This window comes from Trachypithecus francoisi, unplaced genomic scaffold (assembly GCF_009764315.1).
Source record: "Trachypithecus francoisi isolate TF-2019V2 unplaced genomic scaffold, Tfra_2.0 Lachesis_group2, whole genome shotgun sequence".
Classification (NCBI taxonomy): domain Eukaryota; kingdom Metazoa; phylum Chordata; class Mammalia; order Primates; family Cercopithecidae; genus Trachypithecus; species Trachypithecus francoisi.
In genome coordinates this window covers 160,086,408-160,107,017 of record NW_022681465.1, presented here as the reverse complement: position 1 = coordinate 160,107,017, position 20,610 = coordinate 160,086,408, and the positions used below count along the sequence as shown (strand labels likewise).

The following is a 20,610-nucleotide window of genomic DNA, read 5'->3' as shown; positions in this document are numbered from 1 at the left end:
GGTCGGTCCCCTGAGAGACCATGGTGGGCCTATTCTCCTCTGTACTCCCACCCCTCAGACCTGCAATGAGTTCAGGGCATGGGCTCTCCAGTTATGGTGCTCAAGACCACAGCCTGAAGCCTGGGAGAGCTTTTGACCACAGAAGTACTCCAAGGAGGCTTTTCTGGGACTCCAAGCCCTAGCTGTAAAGATGTGTACCTCTCACAATCCCAGAGCTCCAGGTGGGAGCCAAGCCTTCCCAGGGTGACTTAGGGCCTTCAATTCTGCCTCTAAGCTGAGAAATGAAAGGGGAACAAGGCCATTCCTTCCCCAACCTCTCCCCAAGAGTAGCTATATCCACTGCAACCTATGACTTCAGACCTAAACATCAACTTCCAGCCATAACTGGGGACAGGGACCAAGAAGCTGTAACCCTGCCTTCCTTGTCTTCATAGCTACATGGTCAGGGACTCTAAAGAGTTTAGAATCTGGTGGGGCGGGGGTAGGGGAACATGCTGCCAGGAAAAGCCACACTGTCAGCATGCCCCATTCATTTCAGGGGCAAGAACTCAAAGTCAGAGATGAAAACAACCAATTATTCTCTGGGCCTGACCTAACTCCTTCCAGGTAATCATAAGGTTTTCCAAAGGAACCAGATGATGGTGTGAGTGTAGGGTGTGGAGAACAAGATTGGAGAGGGGAGGTCATCTGGGTAGGCTTAGTCTCCTGCCGTGCAGGCAGAACAGCCTGTCCCAAGCTGCAGGCCCAGGCGGAGAGGCGGGAGTCTGGGAAAGGCAGACGTGGTTTCTGGAGGCAGTGAGCTCACTGGGCACAGCTCCAGCCTGGCTGAGCTCACCAATCCCTCTCCAGAGGCCACCCTGCCCCCAAGCCCAACCCAGTCTGGCCACATGGGCTAAAATGTCTCAGCCAGAGAGACAGCTAGTCTGAAGTTAATCAGCACTCACAACTCAGAGAAAAGAGGCAGTGAAGAGCTGGGTACGGTGGCTCTGTGCCTATAGTCCCAGCTACTCAAGAGGCTGAGGCAGGAGTATCACGTGAGGCCAGGAGTTCAAGGCTATAGTGTGCTACGATCACACCTGTGAATAGCCACTGCACTCTAGTCTGGGCTAATACAGTAAGACTCTGTCCCTTAAAAAAAAAAAAAAGGCAGCTGGGCGTGGTGGCTCACGCCTGTAATCCCAGCACTTTGGGAGGCTGAGATGGGTGGATCACAAGGTCAAGAGATCGAGAACATCCTGGCCAACACATGGTGAAACCCTCTCTCTACTAAAAATACCAAAAAAAAAAAAATTAGCTGGGCATGGTGGCACGTGCCTGTAGTCCCAGCTACTCAGGAGGCTGAGGCAGGAGAATTGCTTGAACCAGGAGGCGGAGGTTGCAGTGAGCCGAGATCACGCCACTGCACTCCAACCTGGTGACAGAGTGAGACTCTGTCTCAAAAAAAAAAAAAAGGCAGTGAGTCCAGAGGACTAAACCCAGGGCTAGGAGTTAGGAGAGCCCACCGCCAGGCCCACCCTACCATCTCTTCTTATTGACAGGAAAGTATTAGGGCATAAAAAGTATTATCACAATAAAAGCATCAAGTCTAGTTTAAAGCTTTTAAAAAGTTCACACTCTGACCTGTAAATATGACTTCTAAGAATTTACCCTAAAAAAAATCAGAAGTATACACCAAGAAATATGTAAAAAGGTGCTGATAATTCAGAAAAAAATCCCATATCCAATTACTTTACATATTTGACAGTATTATGACAGATTATCACCATCTGATAGGTAATCACCATCCAGACATTAAAACCACGTTGCAGAAGAACACTGAATAGCATACAAAGAAGCTCACCTGGCCAACATGGTGAAATTCAGAAAGAATTTTTTCTTCTGTCACAAATCTACCAACAGATACACTTTGTTTGTAAAAGATATGAATAGGAATGAATTTAGATGAGACCTATGCTCCCCAACTTGCCCTGGTCCCACCATCCAGCCCACTTGACACTTGTAAATTCATTTGTCCCTCCAAGCAACTGAGTTTGCACGCCCTGGTATGTATGTACAGTGCCATTTTTTAATGTATATGCATAGGTAGAAAAACTATAATTTTAATAATGCTCACCACTAGGCAATTGGATTAAGAATTATAATTCTCTTGTTTTTGTGTTTTCCAACTTTTCTATAAACATGTATCACTAAAGCATAATAGGAAAAATGTCATTAGCAAAAAATAAGAAAAGACAGACACTAAAAAAAGGACGCTAAAAAAAGAACTAACCATCATTAGACGTTAAAAACCAAGGACAGCCAACTTCCAGGTCCCCACAGAGAAGGGAGAGAGCCATGAGACCAGCAGGGTCCTGTTTACATAATGCACTTGCCCACCAACACCCAGATCAAGACAGGCTCAGACATAACAGCCCAGGCATGAGCACACGAACATATGGGCTCACTCAAGCACCTGCTCACCATTCCTCACCTGCAGCTGAGTCCTGCAGGACAAGGTCCTCCAGCGCAGGCCAGTCTGTGTTTAGCCGCTTCACCAGTTTGTAGGCATTCACAGGGTGGGCCAGGTAGCCCTCAGCATCAGCAGCTGACTTGCTAGTCAAGGCTTCCATTTTGTTGGCCCAGCTGTGGAACCAGAGGAAAAGGAAGAGTAATGCGTCCACCCACATAGGTCTTGACCTGTGATAATTTCCCTGGTGAGAAGTCCCTGGTGCCAGGTGCTGGGGCCCTTTTCATCAAGAGGCAATGAAAAATGAATACAGTAACTCCCCACAGATACTTCTAGCCCCTTAATCTAGATAAGAGCTGGGACCCCCAGTTTAAGGGAAAAGGTCTTAAATACAAAATAAACAGTGACTCCTTAGCCCATGCACTTAGCTCCTCTCAAGGACTGACATGAAGTAACCAGGCCAGCCCCACATCACCCTCTCAAGGGTTTCCTCTAATAGGTACGCTGAGTGGCTTCCTTGTTCCTTGAGGGGCAGAAGGGAAGAAGGGCCAACTAAGGATGGTATGGGGACTTAGGACACCTCTTAATCTTGGAAAGCTTGGCTTCCTCCACAAGGATGTACTCCTTCAGAGACTGTACCAGCTCTTTTTCTGCATAAATCAGGTCAGTCATGTGCCCTGCAAGAGAGAGAAGAAAGGCACCAATGAGAAACAGAAGAGGGATGTCCAGCCTCCTTCCTTGGAGCACAGAATACCAGCACAGAAGCAAGTCCCCTGGGATAAGAACACGTAAGCTCTCTGGGGATCATGGGGACTTGGAGTTAAAGGGGGCCTAGGCACTCATGGGGTCCTATCTCCCAACTTCAGGGAGAAAGAGGCAGAGGCACCAGTTGGACATTTGAGATAAATGCACTGGATGCCACTCAAGAAGTAGACCTAAATCTCATTCTCCAACTGTTACATAGCTGGTCATGACACTCGGGCATGGATATCCTGGGGGCACATCACAGGATAAAAAGCTCTGAACTTTAGGTCAGAAGGATAGGAAAAGCTTGATCCTCAGGATACAAAGGATTTGCTGCTCAGAACCACTCTCTGGTCCATGGGCAAGGTGGTCAAAAAGACCAGAGAGCCCGAGTGCAGCCTGCACTTCCCAGGGAGAAAGACCCAATTCAGACGGTTGGCTTCCTGAACAACCAGATCACTGGGATCGTATAGGGGAAAATAGCAACTCTGCCAGTTTCACTCTTCTCAAAACTGGTCAAAACCAGTTATTAAGGCTATCCCACTCTAAATGAGAACAGGCTGCAGCCAGAGATATCCGTGGCATGTGAGCCAAAGGATCAGGGAGACGACAGTCCTGTTGGCACGTACCAATAGAGGTGAAGAATTCGGCCTGCACACAGCTCAGGACACCAAACCAGGCCATCAGCAATGCAGACACCCAGAGCTTCATGGTCACAGAGGGAAGTGTCTGAAAGGCATTCAATGACAATCACTGGATCAACAAAATGAAAAAGTAATTTAGGTGAGGAGACACATAGGCATGTGAACACATATGCAGATAATCAAACATACCAAAATCCTGGCCTAGCACACAGAAGCTAAAAAGGATAAACAGCAGAAAGAACAAAGCGCGTGCAGCCAGTGATGTGTGCTCAATTCTGGTCCCTGCTCTGGGAAGCCATATGCCCTAGGGAGAGAGCCCATCCTCTCCACTCCCAGCAACCACCTGTACCATGGGAAGGTGGAATCACAGGGTGGTATAGTCAGCTCTGGTTCCATCGGTCTATCAGTCCAAGATTCTGGCCCACTCCTTCTTATTTCACAGACTGCTGTTTGTTTCTGTCTTATCTTCCAAGACATATGCCAGGACAGCGCCAGGTTCTAGGGAACAAGTCCCTGCCCACAAGGAGGTAACAGTACACGAGAGACAATAACAGAAAGATAATTTGACACAATATCCTCCAGGGTACCAACACCCAAACTAAGGTGTACAACAGATGGCCAGCCAGAAGAGAAATACAACTAACCCCTCCCAGTCTGCACCTGCCAGAGAAAGAGCAGTCAGGGGAGACAGTCTCCTGGGCAGACAGTGTTCTTCCTGTAGTAAGGCTCCTTGGCAGACACTGTCCTCACTGGCCCGTCACCATTCACTCACAAATATTTACTGAAGACCTGCAGATGCCAGGCACTGATCTAGGCACTCAGGATACAAAAATGAATATGCTACACATGGCCAAAACCTCAGGCTGGGCTGCTGACATGGGAAAGGGGCCAGCTACTGTCTTCTCATCAGCCCAGAAATAGGCACAACCTGAGACAAGCCCCACTGGCAGTAACCCTCAGTCCACAACAGAAGCTTCAGATATCGTCTTCCCAGCTCAGCCATGTAGCCTAGACTGTGCTGAAGGATTAGCACCCATCTGTACCCCAGCTCTGCCAGTCTTCTTCCTGCCCTGCTTTTGAGCACCCTATGGGAGTGCTCAAATGGAAATTTACTAAGAGAAAACACGCAAAACAAAGGAAATACAAATGCTTCCCCAAAAAACGTAAGCCTTATCTGACAGAATTCTAAGTCTAAGCTAATGCCAGCTCATCAATTTTTTGCCTGCCATACTTGATTAGACACACAGCACACCCACCATTCCTCATCTTACTCTTTCAGAAGAAATCCTAATCCATTGAGATTCTAGGTTAGGCTCAGAGAAGGCCAACCACAACTCCCATCTGCAAATGGCATCCTCTATCACAAGGAAAGAATAAGTGAATGGCCCCATGTGTTCATGCCTATGCCAAATGCCTGCAGAGCTGACAGTCTTCCTATCATAGTCTAGGTGTAGGGGTCCCAAGACACACAGGACAATTATCTTTCAACCTGGAACCTGCTGCAGGGTAGACAGTATTGTGCTGAGCAGTCCATTAGGGAGTTAGAGCAGCAGAAGAGAGCAAGTCATCAAGAGAAAGTGAGTAGGCCTGGGCTGGCCCTGAGGCAGAGTCCAGGCCCTCCTAGTTCTAGCCACAGGTCTGCTTCAAGGCCTTACTATACTGTCTTCTCTATCCCAGGATTTCAGAAGGCCTCTCTCTTGCTTGCACAAGCCCCTTACACCTAAGGGATTGGGTGTCTGTTCCTTGTTCCTCAAAACACTTGACTGACTCAGGCTCAGCTCCTTCTGTATGTATGTAGGGAGGGGACAGTGAAAACATAGAGCTGGGAGGATGTATCTGTGAACAGAAAGGGACCAGCTGACTGCTCCTCAGAGCTGGGGTGGTGGGAGAACAGAGCCCAGGCAGGATTCCAAACCAGACATGGTTGGAAGTGGGGAACCCAGCATCTCTCCCCAGGTGTGTCTCCAGCTACAGTTGCATACCTTTTTAGAGGTCAAATTCCAGGGAGGAAGTCTGTCCATTCCTTTCAAACCATTCTGCTCCTATCATCTATGGTTCATACCTCACAGCACTCAGGGAAAAGCCAGGTTTCTTCATTACATGAATACCAGCTGTCATTTCTCTGGAATGTGCGATCTGGCTTAGACTGAGCCCATTCTTGAATCTCAGCCTGGAGGCAGAGCCTCAAAGAATTACAGATGGGGTTTGGGCAGAGCCTCAAAGAATCACAGGTAATCACAGATGACTTGCCTACCAAGAGCCTGCAAAGTCTTACTCTGGTGGGAAAAGTGGATAACTAACTCTGCTAGCCTGGAGAGCTGGGCACCTCCAAGTAGCAGCTCCCAGACTACCACATCAACACTGACATCTCAGGCAAGGGTACTCTGGAGCCCTACCCCATTTCTCCCAAGCCTGGGCTCCTTAACTCAAAAGGCTCTGTACAAAAAGTCCTCTAATTAGGGTTAGACTGGGAAGAGGCAGCATCCAAGAGGGACTGTGCCCCACAATGTGGGAAAGGCCAATCCCCATCCCATCTTATAACTATGCCCACAGCTTAAGACAGAGTAGGTGAAAGTATGTGTACCTGCTGAGTGCCCCTACAAAGTGTCCAGTGCTGCCAAAAACCCTGCCAGAAACCCTCAAAATCCAAGTGGAATATGTCTGGAGGTGAACAATGTCAAACTCTCTTTTATGAAAAATAAAGTGACACCAGCCTTGAGCAGAAAACCAATACTGAGTTTTATCTGTGCTGCATGCCCAGAGTTTAGAACAATGCCTGCCTCATACCAGGAACACAATGAAAAATACTTCACCTCAGACTTGTTCAAATTAGGAAACTACAACAATAGAAGATTTTACATTTCTTCTATACAATGAGTTTTTATGGAGTATATTAAGAATGAATACTATATATCAACATGGAGAGATCAAAGCATACTGTTAAGTGAGAAAAGTGGGCCCCAAACAATATGCACTCTATAATTCCATTTTGGCAGGGAAAAATTAATGTATGTGTGTATACAGAGAGATGCAAGAAAAGAGTTATACGTCTGGCTCTATCTTGGTGAAATAATTTCTTTTTAGTTTTATGCTTATTTGTTTCTCTACTCTTTCTACAAGAAATTCTATAGCAATTTTTAAAATTATTTTATCATATGCTTAAAATGTAAAGAAAACAAAGCAGGTCCTTCTCAAATAGACTCCAAAGGGGCCCTGCCAGCCCCAGTGTTTGGACCCCCACAGGGAGGTCCTGCAACACCTGCCAACATCCCAGCAACAGTGAGTCACCCATCAGGCGACTGGCACTGTTTCTAAACACAGGGCAATTCCAAGACATACACCAGAGGTCCCACCAAGCCTGATCTTTGGAAAAGACATTGACAATCTGGCCAAATGGCCATGAAAAGATGTTTCCAGCTGCAAACCAGCAGTGTCCTTAGCTTCTCTCCTTACCTCATCAGGCAGACCCTCTGCCAAGCTCCCAGCTGCAACCCAAATGCAACAGCTTGAGTTTTAACAATGTATTTAACAGCCTAGAGACAGAACATGAGCTTGCTGAGAACAAACTGGTCTTGCTTGGCACTGAACAAGAAGCTGCCTGCCTTCTATGAAGGGGGAAAACCTAACTGGACACGGCTCCCCACCACCCCCAACTCTAGGATAACAGAGCTGAAAGGACCTGTGTGTTCAGCCTAAGAGGATCCAGAGGCTCCAGGAGACCCTGCCACCAAAGCATGTGGATGTCCATTCAGGCCCATAAGCTGCTGTCACGGCACCCTAGGCAAGTATGGGGGGCACCCTACTCTCCTGAGCCTCAGTCATCACCCTGATCTGAGCCACCCCAACTTCCCCTACAGCCATCCTGGCCCCCACTACACTGGCCTCTCCACATCTCATCTGGCCTTCCTCCCACCTCTGCTCTACAAAGTAGCCAGCATGGTTTATCAAAGCCCTCCTTTGGCTCTCTACTGTCATCAGGATAAAGTCCAAACTCTTTAGCCCAAAGGGTCCTTTTGACTGTGTGACCAGGCCCTGCTGCCCTCTCCAGCCTCATCTCACCATGCCAGGTTTCATATCTTCAACAACTACTTTATGTGAAAAATATTCTCCTTCACCAAGAACCTAATAAAGCCAAGATGTTTATCTGTATCTATCCACATACATTCTCTATCTAGTACATGAACAGTGGTTGACTTCCACTTTCCCACCTGGATACCATCAACACCACCACGAAGTCTTGCTTCAGTAACTAGACAATGAAGTAGCAGAGAAGGCTGTTAAAATCGACATGCAAAACCCAAGTTGGGTTTTCAGTCACAGTCTCAGCAGAGACTTGGCAGTCTGGATGAGACTAACTCATAAAAGGGAACTACACTCGAGGATAAAATCCATATACCACTATATTGGATGCCTCTTATGTCCCACCTTGCAACCTCTTGGTCTCACCCGTCTCCCAGGTCCCAGGGCATTTACTTTGCCTCAGCTCAGTGGTGGAGACTATCCAGGCGCAAGCTAGAATCTCTGGCTCCTCTCACTATCTCCAGACTGTTGAAGTACCAGACTGGTCTCCCCAGTGGCTACCAAAGGGCCCTCATAGGGTAACCGAGTACATCTCTGTGCAGAGTAGCCAGCTTGCTAAAACACCACCTCCCATCCTCCTTTATATCTCACTTTTTAAATTTTTTTGAGACAGTCTCGCTCTGTCGCCCAGACTGGAGTACAGTGGCGCAATCTTGGCTCAATGCAACCTCCACCTCCCAGGTTCAAGGGATTCTCCTGCCTCAGTCTCCCGAGTAGCTTGGACTACAGGCGTGTGCCACCATGCCCAGCTCATTTTTGTATTTTTAGTAGAGACAGGGTTTCACCATATTGGCCAGGCTGGTCTCAAACTCCTGACCTCAGGCAATCCACCCGCCTCGGCCTCCCAAAGTGCTGGGATTACAGGCCGGAGCCATCACACGGCCTGAGCCATCACACGGGCCTGCACCTCACTTTTCTTTTCCCTCACCTTGGCTGTCCTGCAATTACACCTTCCAATAAAGCATTAAGTACTTAAGCTCTGTCTCAGGCTGTTTCTGGGAACCTAGTCTGAGATAACCACTATTTGTTTCCAAAAATCTTTCATTTCTATTATCTAATTCTCACCCAAACCTTCTAAGCTAGATAAGTACCTCCATTTCAGATATAAGATAGATACAAATGACAAACAGCTGAGGCTGAGAGAGGGTTTCCTGCATACCTGACATCTGACAACAAATCAATGACAGAACCAAAAGTCAAACGCAAAACACACTCTGCTAGATATTGCAGCCATCCAGTCCTACTCAGTAATCTATCTGTTACCTTAAAGTGCAATGGACTCCCAAACAGAGGAGCCACACTTTGCCCAGGAAGAGCATGCCTGCCCAGGTTAAGGACTTTATCATGGGTTACACCAAAGGTTCATAAAGCAGGTCCATGACATCCCTGGCTGGATCTCACCAGAGGGAGGAATGCAACATGGACCCAGAAAACAGCACCATGGTCCCTTAAGTTCAGATGGGCAGTCACTCCTACCTTAGACAAGACAGCACTCACAAATAACCAGCCAGTCCAGCTCAGGGCAAGGCAGTACAGTCGAATGGATAGGCACACCTGCCCTAGGGTCAGACATACTAAAAGTTAAACCCCAGTTCTATACCACTTCCCAGCTTTGTGACCTTGGACAAGTTACAGGATTCCTCAGTTTCCCCACGTATATAATAGAGACAATACTAGGACCTATATCTCGTAGGGCTGTTGGAGGACTGAATATGATGACAGATGTTGGCAGGTAGCCCCACACTAGGCATAATTTATGTCAATCATTAGTACCAAGGGCAGCAGAGAAACATCAGTGGACCTGAGGCAGCCAGCTGCCCAGCCCAAGTCAGCTGATTCCTGGGTGAGAAAGAAGGTCCAGACTAGGGGACAGTGAAGATGCACACAAGGCAGAAATTGGGCGATCTCCACGTCCCAGGAGCTCAACAAGAGATGAAACATTTAATTCAGGAGAGACTGAAATCAGGTATAATGTAGTACATTGATCATCAGGGGATAACCTTGGAACTGGTCAATCACTGGTTCTAAAGCTCATCAAGCAACGTCCTCTAGCAAAAGGCGAAGGACTGGACCAATACTCTAGGATCTCACACACGTACATGCCTCTGATCTGCTCATTCCAGGCTCCTACAAGTACCCAGGCCTGAGGATCTCCACTACACCCTGGCCCTCAGAGTGCCAGGTACAAAACAGGCCACACTCTAAGCAAGCACTTCCTGAAAGGTCCAGAGCAGATGCTGGTCTCTTACCAGGTTCAGACAGATTCCATCTGAGCTGGAGAGCATTCTACCCAAACACTTAATCCTCTGCCCTGCAATGACACCAACTGAACAAGAACTCTCTTCTAGAGCTCCAGTAAATCATCCAGACTTTTCATTCCCCTCTGCTCTGAGGGAAAAAAAAAAAAAAAAAAAAAAACTGTCTTTCTACCCTTCATTCCATGTCCCTAGCACAAAGCCCACAGACCACAGGACCTTCCAGCCCTCTTTGCTCCAGGACAGGCTGATGTCTTACCCTAAGGAACTTCAAATGTCCAAATTGTTAGATGTGAGCAACTTTCCCGAAGTTTAACTCTCACTCCAGCACTCTGCTGGGCTTGCATGTACTTGCATCACAGCTTTTCCTGCCAACTTCCATCTGCCTAACAGTAAACTCTTGACAGACCCCAGGAGCCAGAGACACACCTCCTAGCCCTCTGCACACTATCAGCCAGCGTGGCCACAAATCAGCCAAGGCCTTGCTTACAGTCTCAGACCCTCCCAAGGATGTGGGAGGGCAGAGTGAAAAAGGGAGGCCTTCTTAGGAAATGAGGAGACCCTAGATTCCCTCAACCGACTCATTCCTCAGAGCTGCACCCACGTAGTCTCTCCCTTTGATGAGCACTCACAGCTGGGCTCCTCCCCTGGCACATGGCCAGCTGCCAATATGAAGCAGCAATCTCAGAGTACGAGCTACCCACAGGCAAGAATAGTGCCTTAGCCATCTCTTCTCTCTCCTCCCTCGTGCCAGCCCCAGGCACGCTCTAGTCAGAAGCCAAATAGGCAGGAGGCACTCAAGGGATGAACTGAGATCAGCTGGGGCCAGTCTAAACCAGTGACTAAGTAAGCACTGTCTACACTGTCTAGAGTACTCCAATGCAGAGCTTTCAACAGGATACAAGGGCCTATCACATGCCACAGACAATGTCTCAGCTAAGCTGTCACCAAGTCTCCCTGCTAAGCTCTTAAAGAACTAGGGTGATCCAGTATGACAGCATCTTTGGGATGAGGCCCCCAGCCAACTCATTCCATCCTTGCTACGTGGCTTCATTGGCTGGGCCACACAGTGGACACTCCACTGTGTAAGAACAAGGAGGCCCTAAAAGAAAAGAATCCAAAGATCAAACATTCTGTGAGTGGGGAGAAGCAAACAGAGAGACTCGGCCCTGAGGCCCAGAACCACAGTGAGAGGCTAAACCTTGGGCACTTCAGGGGCAGTTTAAGTACAAGCCAAAGGAAATTCGAGTTCATTTAACAGAGACTAAATTATGAAACCCATTAATGTCAGATGAGATACAGGCTGAGAACAAGCAGCAGATCCCAAAAACATCCTATAAATTCTTAGGTGGACAATGGATCTCTGCAAAGTCTGGGATACTTAAGAATGCCCCAAGTTACAAAGTGATGAACTCCAGCCCTTGCTCTTAGGACAGGATCTCCTACAAGAGGGCTGAGGCTGTGAGGCCCCAGGTAGTCCAGATCAAGAAGCACAAATCTCGGGTGTCACTCTACAGCAAAAGACAACAATTTCAGTCTTGGGAGGGATCCCAATGCTCTCCTGCATCATCTGTTTTTCTTTTTTCTTTTTTTTTTTTTTTGAGATGGAGTCTCGCTCTGTCGCCCAGGCTGGAGTGCAGTGGCGCGATCTCGGCTCACTGCAACCTCTGCCTCCCAGGCTCATGTGATTCTCCTGCCTCAGCCTCCCGAGTAGCTAGGACTACAGACACACGCCACCACACCCAATTTTTTGTATCCTCCTGCACCATCTTAAAGGATCAAATAGAACACAAAGGCCAGGGGCCCACGTGGGCTGCCCAGCAATACCTGAGGCAGGAAGTGTCCTGATCCAGGCTCATGCTGCGAGGGCCAACTGGGCATCTTACATATGCACGGCACAGTACCAGGCACATCGTCTCACTCCAGGGTCTTGTGGACAGCGTCCGTGGACAGTTATCCCCTACAGTGTTCCTTCCCCATCACCTTGCTTCCACTACAATGCCATAAGGAATGGCATTGGCCAAGGTCTCTGTTCCCACTCATATAGGCTGTTCCTCTGTCCACAGTGCCCTCTTGCCAGCCTTCCTCTGACCACTCCAGCTCATGGGTCACCTCTTCCGGTAAGTCCCCTGGCCAGAGGCAGCCAGTCCTCCACCAAGTACCCACAGCCCGCATTCCCTTCCAGCACAGCGCTCACCACACCACTCCGGGCCAGGACCTTCCCGCTCTTCCAATCCGCCTGTCCCACTGGGTTAGCAATTGCTTGCGGTTTCTGGCACACAGAAGGGTCCCGTTCGTTGAATTAGTTAACGAATTATCACGGGTCTCCGCAGCTGCCAAGGAAAAACAACGCAGGTTCCACAAGGATGTCTGGGGGAGAAAAGACTTTCTGATCCAATGACCCATCTAATGGGCTCCAAGCTGGACCCTGCCAGGACAAGACCTCGGACTCCCAGCCCTTGGGGGGGTGGAAAACGGGCCTAGCCAATATGAAGCGGCCCCTCAGGGCCAGGCGGACGCCGCACCCCTGCTCCCAACAGTCAGCAGCCCGGGGTCAGGCCGCCACTTCCCGGGAGCCTGACAGGGAAGGGCTGCCAAGTTCCCAGGCCCGCCCGACCGCCGAGGGGACCGCACGAAGGGCGCCGCTGACCTCACCACCCTGAGCTCGGGAAGGCTTGCGGGCGGCGAGACAAGAACCCACACGGGTGCAGAAACAGGGCGGAGGGCGCAGCGTTGCGGCCCGGACTGCTTTGCAGGCGGCTAGCAGCGCGACCCCTGGCCCCGGCCCCGGCCCCTCTCAGCCCCGCGCAGGCAGAACGCACCGCCTGGCGGCCCCAGCCCTGGGGTTGATCTGGCGGCTGAGCGGGCGGGGCGCTCACCTGGACACTCGCAGCTCCCGGCGTTTCCAGAACCTCCCGCGGCGTCGCCCGGTCAGCTTGGCGCCTCCTCCCTTGGCGACTCCGCCTCCGGCCGCGGCTGGGGCTCCGCCCACTTGAGCCGCCGCCACGTCCCCACCTCACGCTCCACACGCCCGCCTGCGTCCAGGCTCTGAGCTCCGGGGGCTCCGGCGGGGTTCGCAGTTCTCTGCGACCCCTGGGAACGCCCAGGCTACCCGACCTCGCGGGAGCGGGAGCCGGAGCGTGAAGCTGGAGCCGGAGCTGGCGGCCCGCGCCCTTCATGCCGCCCGCAGCCCACCGCACGTACTCCGCGCCCGCCTGGCTTTGGCGCCCCCCACCTGCGGGCCTTGGCCCGCCCTCCTCCCCAGCCCCTGGGCGCCTGGAGAGGTCGCCACGACCCGATCCCCGCGCTGGGGCTGTAGGGAGAGCGTCCCTGGAGTCTGACGGATTTCCCTGCCTGCGCTCATGCCCATTGCCTGAGGGGCCCTGCCGGGTACACGGGCCCCTTCTTCCCAACACAGGAGGCTGGGGTCACCCCGGCTAGGAACTGGGTATCAGGAGAGGAGGCAGACCAGTGGAGAAGACCCTGAGGAAGACTAGAGACCTGGGGCCCACCCCCTGGAGACCAAGATTGGGAGGCCCATTCCCAGGACTGAGCTCCCAGAGGGGTTCAGAGAGTCCCTGGCAGTTCAGGCAGTCCTGGTGGCATGTGCAGGGGTGATGGATTGATGAGAAGGGGACAACCTGGGGCACAGTGGGTTGCCCAAACCCTTCTTTATGCCATGGGCCAAAAAGAGTGGACACCTGGTTGAGCCAATCCAGTCTAGAAGGCAATAAGGACAGAGATGCAGTAAACCTCAGCCTGAGCGGGAGGAGGCCCTGGCGGCCAGGCAAGTTCCCACGCCTGCTCTGTGAACCTTCCTCTCATGAATGAGGGGAAACACGGTCTGAGAATCTCATCAGGGAGCAAGCCCAGAGCGGGAGATGCCCAGCCTCCGCCCGGCCCCAGTGTGGATATTCCCTATGGCACACGGGCCAGGCAGGCAGCCCAGACCTGGGGAAAGCAAGAGCACGCACACGGAAATACACATAAAGCATGGGTGAGCCACTGTTCCTGCCTGCGTCAGCCACCGGCCCGAGCCCGGCTAAAACCACACAGAAACCCTCCTGCATCTGCTACATGCACAGAAGCTTCCTTCCATCTCCTCCCCCTTCTCAGGAGCTTGTCCCATGGATCATCCCTTTTCTCTCCTGAAGGCTCAACCATCCGCTCTCAACTGGATCTTTCCCATTGGCCTATAAATGTGTTCAAGTCTCTGCTATGGGAACAAAACCCTCATTCGACCCCACTGAGTATCTCTGTTCTTAACCACAGCAAAATTCCTTGAAAGAGCTGTCTCCTCATCCTCACATCTCTCCCACTCTTCAGGCCCTAAAAGAGCTGTCTCTTCCACTCTTCAGGCCCTGCCATCAGCCTTCTAGCTCCCTAACAGCACCAAACCAGGTCTCGATAAACTATAGCCTCCAATCTCTAAATTCAACGGCTGTTCTTCAGACCTCATCTGCCAGGGCCCTGAGCAGTGTTTGACACCCAGCGATGGCCACTGCCCCCCTGGAACACTGATTTCCCTTGGTTTCCCCTCATCCTCTATGGCCACCTCTGCTTAAGCTTCTTCAGCGTCCTCTCCCTATTAGTAAAGTTTGGGGGTTCCTCAAAGCTCAAGTCTAGGCTTTCCATTTCCCTCTTCTCTTTACACGCAGGTGACACAAATTTCTCTCTTTACCCTTATCCTTACTGCTGAACCCCAAATTCATATAACTCATTGTTCAGTGTACATCCCCACTTGAGTGTCCACAGCACCTCAATGGCAACATGTCCAACACAGAGTTCTTGTTCTCCCCCACATCTCCCACCTCCACACATACTGTCTTCACTGCTGTACTGAAGGAAATACTTCCCATCAGTTACCTAACCAGAAGCCTAGGAGTCATACTTAGCAGCTCCCTCTCCCTCGTCTCCAGACTCTTCACCTTTATCCCAAGTCTGTTCAATTTTACCCCTAAATCTCCCTCTAATCCACCCACTTCTCTCCATCTTTTTCACATGAGTGACGGCAACACTTTCCTAACTGGCTACTCCTCCACTTTTGTTCCCTCTCATCTCTCCTTCATTACAACCCTGATGATCTCAAAATGCAGATCTGAGCCCATTACTTGCAGATGGGAAATTGCACTGATCTTGAGAAACATCGAAAGGTGACTTATAAGGTTCCACATGGTTTGGCCTCTGCTCACTTCTGTAACCACATCGAACTTCTTCCAGTCCCTCTAATTGGCCATTCGCCCTCCCCACCCCAGACCTTTGTACAAGCTGTTCCGTCTGTCTAGAAAAAAATTTTCCCCCTCTGATTAAAACCTTCAGAATCCTTCAGATTCCCTCAGAGGCAGAGAGATTTTCCTTACTTCCCTGAGTAGGTCAAAACCTCCCATAACAGACCAGGCACAGTGGCTCACGGTTGTAATCCCAGCACTTCGGAAGCCTGAGGCAGACGGATCACCTGAGGTCAGGAGTTCGAGACCAGCATGGCCGACATGGTGAAACCCTGTCTCTACAACAATACAAAAATTAGCTGGTCATAGCCGGGCGCAGTGGCTCACGCCTATAATCCCAGCACTTTGGGAGGCCGAGGCAGGCGGATCACAAGGTCAGGAGATCGAGACCATCCTGGCTAACATGGTGAAACTCCATTTCTACTAAAAATACAAAAAATTAGCCGGGCATGGTGGTGGGCACCTGTAGTCCCAGCTACTTGGGAAAAAAAAAAAATTAGCCGCGCATGATGGCAAATACCTTTAATCCCAGCTACTAGGGAGGCTGAGATGGGAGAATCGCTTGAACCCAGGAGGCAGAGGTTACAGTGAGCCAAGATGGCACCATTGCACTCCAGCCTGGGTGACAAGAGCAAGACTCTGCCTCAAAAAAGAAACAACAGAAAACCTCCCTTAACAGCTTCTCATGTCTCTATGTGCTTCATAACACTTGCCACAGTTGATAAAATTGAATCATCGCTTGGGTAACATCTTCCTCCCTCCCAGACTGGGAGGTCTGGGAGTACATAAACTATGCATACATTTATCCATTGCCATTTTCCCACCACAGAACTGGGCTCAATAAGTATTTGCTAACTCCTTGAATGGATGGATATCTCCTCAATACCTTGCTCCACACTGTAGGATTTAGTCTCCAAGGGCATGAGTAAGACTTTCACGGAGTCCAGGCGGCTCAGGACCACAGCATTGGTCAGGTATCCTCCTAAAAATCTGAGGCCTTGAGAAGGGGCAGGACTTCTGAGGATCATGTCTCCTTGGTCTTCCTGCCTTGCAGGAAGTGGCAATTCATTTGTCTTTACATTCCTTTTCCTCTACCTGCCTCCACCCAGAAGATACCATTTCTGACCTCTGCCTTTGCGGCCTCACTTCACCCAGTGCTTAACGTAAGACCCTCAGACTCCATCTGGGCTCCTGATCTATTCATTTCCTGGGGCTGCCACAACAAATTACCACAAATTGGGTGGTTTAAGTCAATAGAAGTTTATTCTCTCACAGTTCTGGAGGCCAGAAGTCCAAAATCAAAATGTTACCAGGGTGTGCTCCCTCTGAAGCCTCTAGGGGCGAACCCCTCCTTGCCTCTTCCAGCTTCTGGTGGCTCAGAAGTTCCTTGGCTTGTGGCTGTATCACACGAATCTCTGCCTCCATCTTCACCTGCCCTTCTCCTCGGTGTCTGCCCTTCTGTTTCTTATAAAAATAACTGTCATTGGCTGTAGGGTCTACCCAGGTAATCCAGGGCAGATTGGGAGGTCTACCCAGGTAATCCAAGGAGGCTTGGCACTGAAGCCTCCCTGAATGCTGATGACTCTTACAGGTCCTGGAACCACCATAATAGCTCCCCTAATCTGTAACTTAATAATATCTGTAAGGTCCCTTTTTCCAAATAAGGTCACATTCACATGATCCAGGTAGTAGGACATGAATGCAATTTGGTGGGGTTGGGGGACACCATTTAATCCACTACATTTAACATTCCCCCACACCCTCAAAGGCTTCTGGACCCATGTAAATCTGTCACTCAGTTTTGAATCTCCAGCCTGGGTGCCCTCCAGACCCACATCATCACAGCCTTTTTTTTGTGGCCTCTTGATAAGTGAACTCATTATCTCATGTAGGGTCCCCCAGGTTCCCCCACATTTTTCTCTCTCCTGACAAATACCAAATGCCTTGACCACTCTGTGACTCAGACAGCCGAAGGTTTTTTCCTGTAGGCTTGAGCCCAAGCTGGGGCCTTAAACATTCCTAGGCACTGATAAAGGTGTTTAGATGGTTGCCCAAAACACCGAAAGAAACTAGCCCCGACCCTGAGCCAAATTCCTTAAAATCTCATATAAATTCCATATCCAGACTCCCCTTGCAGCAGGCATACCTAGATAGAACATCCCTGTCTCGCTGTCTGCCTGGAGGATGTACTGCAGCCCCCTCAGAGACCGAGAAATGTTCCTAATAAATGCTTTCTACTGATCACCCTGGCATTTAGTGCTACTCTCTTCAGAATCCCAACCATTTCAGGATCGTTTGGGGTCGTCCCGTGTGGGGACTCCCCTACCACTGCTTTCAGGGCATCTCCAGTTGCAGACTCAGCCAGGATGAAACACCTGTCCCCGTAGCACACCCCATACCACCCAGACTGCTTCTGCTCCAACCTTCCCACATCTCAGCAAGTATCACCATCTCCCAGTGACTTCCCTTTTCTTTCCCACCGCATGCCCCCCCTGGAGATCTTACCCAGTGGATCTCTCTCCGTTCACTTACTTTTCCTCAACCCTGCTGTGGCAGACCAAATCCAGGACACCACCATCTCTCACTTGGACAAACCATCCTAGCCCACTCTTCTACTCAGCTCCTTCTATCCTTACTCCATTCCACAGGCAGAATGACACTGTAACCATGTGATGCCCATCATGTTATTTCCATACAGAACCTCTGAAAGGTATTCCATGGACCGAAGGATAGACACAAATCCTACCAATGCTGCCAATCCCCTTTATTCAGCCCTGATGGTCTCTCTTCTTATGTGCAGCCTTAAACTTGATGCTGCAGCCACTCCAGGCACTTTTTAGTTCCCTGGCCTTTGAATGTGTTATTCCTCCTGCCTAGAACACTCTCTTCCCAAAAGGTTGTGTCTTTTTTTTTTTTTTATGAGACGGAGTCTCGCTCTGTTGCCCAGGCTGGAGTGCAGTGGCGCGATCTCGGCTCACTGCAAGCTCCGCCTCCCGGGTTCACGCCATTCTCCTGCCTCAGCCTCCTGAGTAGCTGGGGCTACAGGTGCCCACCAGCATGCCCCCCTAATTTTTTATATTTTTAGTAGAGATGGGGTTTCACCGTGTTAGCCAGGATGGTCTCAATCTCCTGACCTCGTGATCTGCCCGCCTCAGCCTCCCAAAGTGCTGAGATTACAGGCTTGAGCCACAGTGTCCGGCCAAGGTTGTTTCTTTCAAAAGCCTCTCTGGGCTTAGCCTGAGCCAGATCCTTTTGGGGCCTATGGCTTTGGAGTCATAGGCCCCAAAACTCCTCATGGATGAGTTTCATACATGCTACCTGACCTCATTCAATGTCTACTTCATTTACCATTTGGCCCTCCTGGGGACTGCCTCTAACCTATTCATCACTGCGTCTCCAGCTCTAGCACAGGGTCTGGCACCCAGAGCCTAGACAGGAAGTGGTGAACAAAAATACATAAATGAATGGGTGGACATTCCCACTATTGTGGCCTTTAGCAGACCTCACTGAGTACACCCAGTGTGTGTCACTTAATGAATCCACAACCATCTCTAACAGTCACATATGACAGCATGTTATAGAGATTCCCATCCCTTCTCCCCAAATACATTGTATGAACAAAGCCATACCTCACTTCTGGAACAGCTCTATGCTGTTCATTTATGCATTCACTCAACAAACATTTGCTGATCACCAGTTGAGGTCGAGGCAGGGGATTCAGGGACCACACATGTCAAAGGGGCTCTGTCTAGTATAAAAAACTAGTAGGTAAGCAGAGGCCCACCCAGCAACTTTGTCTAGGGAGGGAAAGGCTACTAGTAGGAGGTACTGCCTACCTAGACCCAGTCTTAGAGACCCTTCCCAGGCTCAAGATCAGGCAAGGCCTATGACCTTTCACCCCAGCATAGCCAGGGTATTGCCAAATGAGGCTCTACCTCCATGCTGTCCCTAGACAATATCCCTGGCCATTGGTTCCTTGAAGCAGTCTGGACTTGTCTGCTTGCCATCCCCACCCAGAAGGAAGAACCTGGTGTTTCCCCAGAAGGGATAGTAAAAACATCTGTGCTGGGCGGACAGGAAATTGGATGAATAGGAGGGTGGGTGGGGCATAGCCCTTAACTCTAAACAGGGGCCTCCTCAGCCTGCCCTGCCCCAGCCTCCTCCCCTCCTACTCATCTGTGATCCCTGTTTTGGGGAAGGGGAGTGGGGCAAGCTCCACTGCTTGGCACTGAAGCCTTCCTGAATGCTGATGACTCTTGCAGGCCCTGGAACCACTGCAGCAGCTGGAGGTCTGGTCAGGGTTTACGACTATCTGGCCTTCCATGGAATTTCCCAGAACAAGGCCCTCAGGTTCAACCAATGCCACACAGAGGGCACTGTATATGTGGATCCACATCTGTATTCTTCAGCACATTCTGCATGCAGCTGTCCACTGGAGCCTGGAAACAATCCTCAACCCACCCTAGGTTTCTCCCCTTAGAGACTGAGGAAGGACCGGGTGACTCTCAATTGGCCATTGCTTTGACTGAAGGCCAAACACAGACAGCAAGAGGTGCAGCTTGAGTGGGGCTACCTAGTGGTGGCCCTACTGCTTCTGAAATAGGGCCTATCCAGTAATCTGGTCTTATAGCCTGGTGGTTGATCCTGGAAAAGGGAAAGATAATCTGGCAGAATCCCCGGAAGCCTGTGGGGACATGCTGGGCAGGACCAAGTGGGTACCTAGAGAGTGCCCCCTAATCCCTGAGCCCACCTGGTGGGTGCAAAAACCAAAGCAGGCTACAACTTTCCTACCAGTTGCCTCCCCCATGGATCCCTGCAGCCCGAGACAAGCAGAGTCAGCCCAGGCTGAGCTGTCATTACAGGCATGCCAAGACCTTCAGGAACTGCAGTTACCCAGCAAGTCGAGGGCAGGCCCCCCATGGTGTAAAGAGTGAGCTTACACTACAGCTTTCCTCCTCACTTCACCCCCATCCTGGGCAAGAGGCTCTGGACTAGTGCAAATGTCCAGAGGGCAGCAGTTGGCTAGGCATGGTGCTTGAAATCTGATATTTTGAGGTATATACTGTAAAGCACACTTTTAGAAATTATTATTACAATCCAGCAGCCACCCATCCTTCCTTCCCCAGCCCTGAGCCTATATTGGGGCTGGGTGGGGATTAGGGATAGGTGAAGATGAGGTGAGGGTTGAGGATAGCTATTGGGCATCTGATGTA

General features: G+C 50.3%; 1 protein-coding gene across 8 annotated transcripts in view; it reads right to left on the bottom strand.

The window, feature by feature from the left end:
• The window catches only part of P4HA2 (prolyl 4-hydroxylase subunit alpha 2), a 36,270-nt gene extending 23,070 nt beyond the window's left edge, over positions 1-13,200 (bottom strand). For 6 of the 8 annotated variants that reach the window (XM_033181308.1, XM_033181310.1, XM_033181304.1 and 3 more), the window contains exons 1-5: positions 13,049-13,200; positions 12,367-12,502; positions 3,820-3,919; positions 3,027-3,123; positions 2,471-2,622 (exon numbers count right to left, since the gene is read on the bottom strand). In XM_033181308.1, the coding sequence (XP_033037199.1) occupies positions 2,471-2,622; positions 3,027-3,123; positions 3,820-3,901 (331 nt within the window). In that variant the 5' untranslated portion in view covers positions 3,902-3,919; positions 12,367-12,502; positions 13,049-13,200. Of the gene's footprint in view, positions 1-2,470; positions 2,623-3,026; positions 3,124-3,819; positions 3,920-12,366; positions 12,540-12,819 lie in introns of all 8 variants that reach the window. The other 2 variants (XM_033181307.1, XM_033181305.1) reach the window with 2 other exon arrangements.
• Between the last annotated feature and the right edge of the window lie 7,410 nt (positions 13,201-20,610).